Consider the following 6000-nt stretch of genomic DNA (forward strand, 5'->3'; position numbering starts at 1 on the left):
GCTGCCTGTCCTCAATTGCACAAAGCAGACACAAATTGCAAAATATGGAAATCCAGTATTTGCTAAGTTTTTATTGTATTATGTATGTTTAAATAAAATGACCAATAATGGTACTGAATAATGCAGTAGTTTGGCAAGTATATATTTTTCCGTGTAAGTGCAACTTAAATAAATTTTTTCTCATTTGATGGAAGCATTAAGCTGTTTGTAAATATTTCACTTTATATAATCGTCTTATAATTTTTGTTCTTTTCCAGATGCTGTACCCATCAAGGATTTGAAGCACAGCTGTACATAAATTGACAATAAATAGTAAAATGGTCTAAATTTTGTGTTTTCCTTTGTGTGTGTGTGTATGTTGGCACGGTACGTTGGGTAGTGACAAACACAAGGGTTTGCATAACTCATGTTGCAAATATGTATGTTTTGTAAATGTTGTTACTAGATAATGTTTAAAATCAAATGATTCTGATAGCTGTTCTGTGTAAGGAAGCCTGCAATAGATGTGCTTAGGCTTTTGCCTCTTTATTTAACAAGTTAAGAAGTAAAAAGTATACACTGCTCCATTATGTTAGTGGATATTTTTGATCCTTTTAACTTTGCAATTAATGTGCACAATTGGCTTGCATTTTGGAAAGTTTTCTATGGAAACAGCTAATCACATATGTATTCTTCCATTCTTACAGAAATGTTATCTATAGGCTATCTGAAAACACCTGTGATCGTGCATCTAGTATGTGAGATGCAATTTGAGGGGAAAGAAAATTTATGGTGGGCTCTTCTAAATTGTAGCCAAATTTACAAGCAGTTACAATTGCCTTTTGACCTCCAGGAATTTGCAAGCACCTATAAATACCTGACTTTGCCTCTTTCGACCACTTTCTGCAGGAGTACTTGAATAGTGGCCTTAAAGGGAGAGGGTGGATTAGCTGTCTAAATCCCAGACTACCTGAGCAATGGCATGGGAGATCTGCAAGTGTTGGCAGTGACTTACCTGCTGGACGGCAAAAATGTTCCCATATAGCCATTAACTCTTCAGCGAGTGATCCAATAACTGCAACCAAGTAATCTGTGCTGATCTAACTGACCTTAGTGCTTTCTTTTAAAAAAGAAACCTATAAGTGAAGGGCCTCAGCCCACACTGAAATACCTTAGGTAGGCCTTGGTGCCCCCGATGAACCATGGTTCCTGGTCTGCTGTTCAGTGACTTTTGCTGATGAATGCACATGCGTGAAGGCTTGGTTATACTACCTCTGCCACAGTGGTCTGCTGCCACTCATTAACTATAACCATGGGTACAGTGCTGGAGGACTGCTAGTACCTGTGTTTCAGAATTATAGAAAATTTTGGAGGGGTGGTGTTTCTGTCAGCTTTTCTTTACCACTTTGATGCAGCGATTTTTATTTTTATTTGTTCATGGGATGTGGGCGTCGCTGGCAAGGCCAGCATTTATTGTCCATCCCTAATTGCCTTTGAGATGGTGGTGGTGAGCCGCCTTCTTGAACCGCTGCAGTTTGTGTGGTGAAGGTTCTTCCACAGTGCTGTTAGGCTTTTGACCCAGTGACTATGAAGGAATGGCGATATATTTCCAAGTCGGGATGATGTGTGACTTGGAGGGGAACGTGCAGGTGGTGTTGTTCCTATGTGCCTGCTGCCCTTGTCCTTCTAGGTGGTAGAGGTCGCGGGTTTGAGAGATGCTGCAGTGCATCCTGTGGATGGTACTGCAGCCACTGTGCGCCGGCGGTGAAGGGATTGAATGTATGGGGTGGCAATCAAGCGGGCTGCTTTGTCCTGGATGATGTTAAGTTTCTTGTGTTGGAGCTGCACTCATCTAGGCAAGTGGAGAGTATTCCATCACACTCCTGACTTGTGTCTTGTAGATTGTGGAAAGGCTTTGGGGAATCAGGAGGTGAGTCACTCGCCACGGAATACCCAGCCTCTGATCTGCTCTTGTAGCTACAGTATTTATGTGGCTGGTCCAGTTAAGTTTCTGGTCAATGGTGACCCCAAGGATGTTGATGGGGGATTCGGCGATGGTAATGCTGTTGAATGTCAAGGAGAGGTGGTTAGACTCTTGTTGGAGATGGTCATTGTCTGGCACGAATATTACTTGCCACTTATCAGCTCAAGCCTGGATGTTATCCAGGTCATGCTGCATGCAGGCACAGACTGCTTCGTTATCTCAGGGGTTGTGAATGGAACTGAACACTGCAATCATCAGCGAACATCCACTTTTCTGCCCTTATGATGGAGAGAAGGTCATTGATGAAGCAGCTGAAGGTGGTTGGGCCTAGGATACCGCCCTGAGGAACTCCTGCAGCAATGTCCTTGGGCTGAGATGATTGGCCTCCCACAACCACTACCATCTTCCTTTGTGCAAGGTATGACTCCAGCCACTGGCGAATTTTCCCCCTGAATCCCACTGACTTCAATTTTACAAGGGCTCCTTGGTGCCACGCTCAGTCAAATGCTGTCTTGATATCAAGGGCAGTCACTCTCACCTCACCTCTGGAATTCAGCTCTTTTGTCCGTGTTTGGACCAAGGCTGTGATGAGGTCTGGAGCTGAGTGGTCCTGGCAGAACCCAAACTGAGCGGTGAGCAGGTTATTGGTGAGTAAGTGCCACTTAATAGCACCATCAACGACATCTTCCATCACTTTGCTGATGATTGAGAGTAGACTGATGGGGCGGTAATTGGCTGGATTGGATTTGTCCTGCTTTTTGTGGACAGGACGTACCTGGGCAATTTTCCACATTGTCGGGTGGATGCCAATGTTGTAGCTGTACTGGAACAGTTTGGCTAGAGGCGGAGCTAGTTCTGGAGCAGAAGTCTTCAGCATTACAGCCAGGATGTTGTCGGGGCCCATAGCCTTTGTTGTATCCAGTGCACTCAGCCGTTTCTTGATATCACGTGGAATGAATCGAATTGGCTGAAGACTGGCTTCTGTGATTTATTCAGGTTCGAATCATACAGCAGAGAAGGAGGACATTCGGCTCATTGTGCCTGTGTCAGCTCTTTGAAAGCTATTCAATTAGTCCAAACGCCCTGCAAATTTTCCATTTCAAGTATATATCCAGTTCCCTTTTGAAAGTTACTAGTGAATCTGTTTCCACCACCTTTTCAGGCAATGCATTCCAGATCATAACTTGCTGTGTTTAAAAAAAAAATTCTCCTCACCTCCCCTTTGGTTCTTTTGCCAATTACCGTAAATCTGTATCCTCTGGTTACCGACCCTCCTGTCAGTGGAAACAGTTTTTCCTCATTTAATCTTATCAATACCCTTCATAATTTTGAATACTTCTGTTAAATCTCTCCATAACCTCCTGCTCTAAGGAGAACAATCCTAGCTTCTCTAGTCTCTACACATAACTAAAGTCCCTCACCCTGGTATCATTCTGGTAAATTGCCTCTGCACCCTCTTCAGTGCCTCGACATCCTTCCTAAAGTGTGATGCCCAGAACCGGACACTACTCCACCTCTCTTTAATCTTGATATCTTTTCTAAGTTAACTGCTATAAAATTGCGCGTTGTTACATTGTATTGAATACTGACAATCTGAAGCTGACCTATTTGACAGAAGTATAGTAATATGTACAATAAGAAGCAGACTTGATTATGCCACTTTAAGGCTGAATTTTGTGGGGAAGACTTGTGCAGATTGGAGTCTGGTGATTTATACAAAATAATTTCCACTAGAAACTTTCTTTTGTCAACCTGGGCCTTTGCCAGAGTATGGCTGGGAAAACACAAACCATCTTGACTCAATGCCAGATATAAACAAAGGCTCCTTTCTACCACAATACAACAGGACGTGTGAACAGTGAAGTGTTTTAGGATTTCTTACTTAGAAACTGCAAATTTATCTGCTGTTTGCCTTGTTTAAGCATGGCATACCACCTTAATATGATAAAGTTAGAGGAAAAAAAATCATGGTGTTGGGTTAAAAATAATTCTGTGCGTTTAGTACAATTATATGGGATCAATTCAGGATACAAAGATCTTAAACCAGTTTCCCCTGAAATGGAATTAGTTGTCCTTGTACCATGTACAGGAACATACAACATTTTTATTTTCTCCCAGCTATTTCAACTTCTTTTCTGTTTCTTTCTTGGATTCTTGTTATTTCCATGTATTTATTTTACCTTCTCCACTTGTTTTTGTTATGACTCAAAGGTAAAAATAATCCCTTTTTTGATCATCAAAAGATCTGTATAGATTGGACTATGCATCTTCTGGCTCTCAATTGTAAACAATTTTACAACACCAAGTTATAGTCCAGCAATTTTATTTTAAATTCACAAGCTTTCGGAGGCTACCTCCTTCCTCAGGTGAACGATGTGGAACACCTGAGGAAGGAGGTAGCCTCCGAAAGCTTGTGAATTTAAAATAAAATTGCTGGACTATAACTTGGTGTTGTAAAATTGTTTACAATTGTCAACCCCAGTCCATCACCGGCATCTCCACATCATGACTTCTGGCTCTCAGGGTGACCTGCTCCAAGGTCACAACTCTTCCATCTCACAGTGCCATCCATACATCATACCTTTGCCTATTACCCCTGCCCACTCTGTACCAATCATATCTTGTCAAATCTCATTGTTTGACATATCATGTATTCACTGCCACCTTCCTCATTGTCTGCTCCACTTATTTTTTTTTCATACTCCTTGTAATCTCCTTGGCATCCACTTGTCACCACCTTCTGATGACCTGACCTGCTTGATACCAAGAACTTGCCATACAGGGAATTACTGGCCCTACCCAATGGCCTACCTTTCCAATCTGCAGCAGTTTGATAAAAGATGTACCACTAAATCACCATTAATTCTGTTTTTAAAGGAAAAGAATGAAAAAGTGCAATTTGTTCCTTGTCCAGAAAAATTCCATTGTATTTTTCAAATGAGAGAACACTATGCTTTACTTTGGCTCTATTGGAATAAGCGTACACATCTTTCAAGATAATGACTAATATTAATGCAGAGAAATTGCTCTGAAGAGAGCAACACATGTCCATCTCAATTGATTTTTTTTCCCTGGTCCTATGTGAGATACAATAATACTTCAATTTATGCTAAGCTAGGAAACTGATGTAAATGTTCAGCCCATTGTTGATGGTGACCTCAATCAAATGGTCTCAGCTTCCATAGGCACATAGCCAGAAACATGCATGTTCACACAACCATATAACCCTTTTTGGTCACAACATATGATTTAGCCAGTTTCAGTGGCAATTCCTGCAAACTATGTTTTTGATATACTAACAAGTATGTATGAGATTGTTGAAAGTAACTAACATAATACCAAAATGAGAAGTTACTGTGACATTTTAGAATTTTTTATTCATACTTTCTCTTGTTTTTCCTTAGTTTTAGATGCTAAATTCAAAAATGGAGGTTACATCTTCATTAAAAGTCAGCATGTGTGCTCAGTTGAAGTGTCTGGTTTATTGCCAGAGCAGCTCTTTGAATGGGACAAAGTACTTGGCACGTTAATTCTGTGATGCAAAGTTGGTAAGAGATGATGTATCATAGGAACACTTGCTGTAATCCTATTAGGACAGACTGGGAAAAGAGGCAACTTAATTCTGATCAGAAATAAAACATTTTTCAGTTAAAGGTGCTTTAAACCAGGCATGATGGAATGTGTCTAACTTGTTGAGGGTACTGTCCGCCAGTCCGCAGATGACATAGGTTCTGACACCGGCACAGATAGTCATCAGGAGGAGAAAGAAAATCTGATTTAGATGCGATGGGGGAAATGGGCCCGTGTCTAGCAGATGACATTTAACGTAGTGTAATGCAAGTCGGTAGGGCTAATGCCTTGCAGGTGTATACTATTTTGGCCTCAAAAGTATTGGGATCAAGCCTGATTCATAGAACTGACTTTATTGGACTTGTTCCTAATGACCATTATGCAATGTTCCTGAGTGAATTACATTGAATTAATTTGATTTTAAAAATCTTAAATGGTTTTTCAGAGAGTGAAAAGATGAAAACACT

General features: G+C 41.0%; 1 protein-coding gene across 3 annotated transcripts in view; it reads left to right on the forward strand.

The window, feature by feature from the left end:
• rpl35a (ribosomal protein L35a) overlaps positions 1-327 on the forward strand; it is a 290790-nt gene extending 290463 nt beyond the window's left edge. For all 3 annotated transcript variants that reach the window (XM_067995183.1, XM_067995181.1, XM_067995182.1), the window contains exon 5: positions 258-327. In XM_067995183.1, coding sequence (XP_067851284.1) covers positions 258-281 — 24 coding nt within the window. In that variant the 3' untranslated portion in view covers positions 282-327. The remainder of the gene's footprint in view (positions 1-257) is intronic.
• The last annotated feature ends 5673 nt before the right edge of the window (positions 328-6000 follow it).

Source organism: Heptranchias perlo, chromosome 13 (genome assembly GCF_035084215.1).
Source record: "Heptranchias perlo isolate sHepPer1 chromosome 13, sHepPer1.hap1, whole genome shotgun sequence".
NCBI classification, from domain to species: Eukaryota; Metazoa; Chordata; class Chondrichthyes; order Hexanchiformes; family Hexanchidae; genus Heptranchias; species Heptranchias perlo.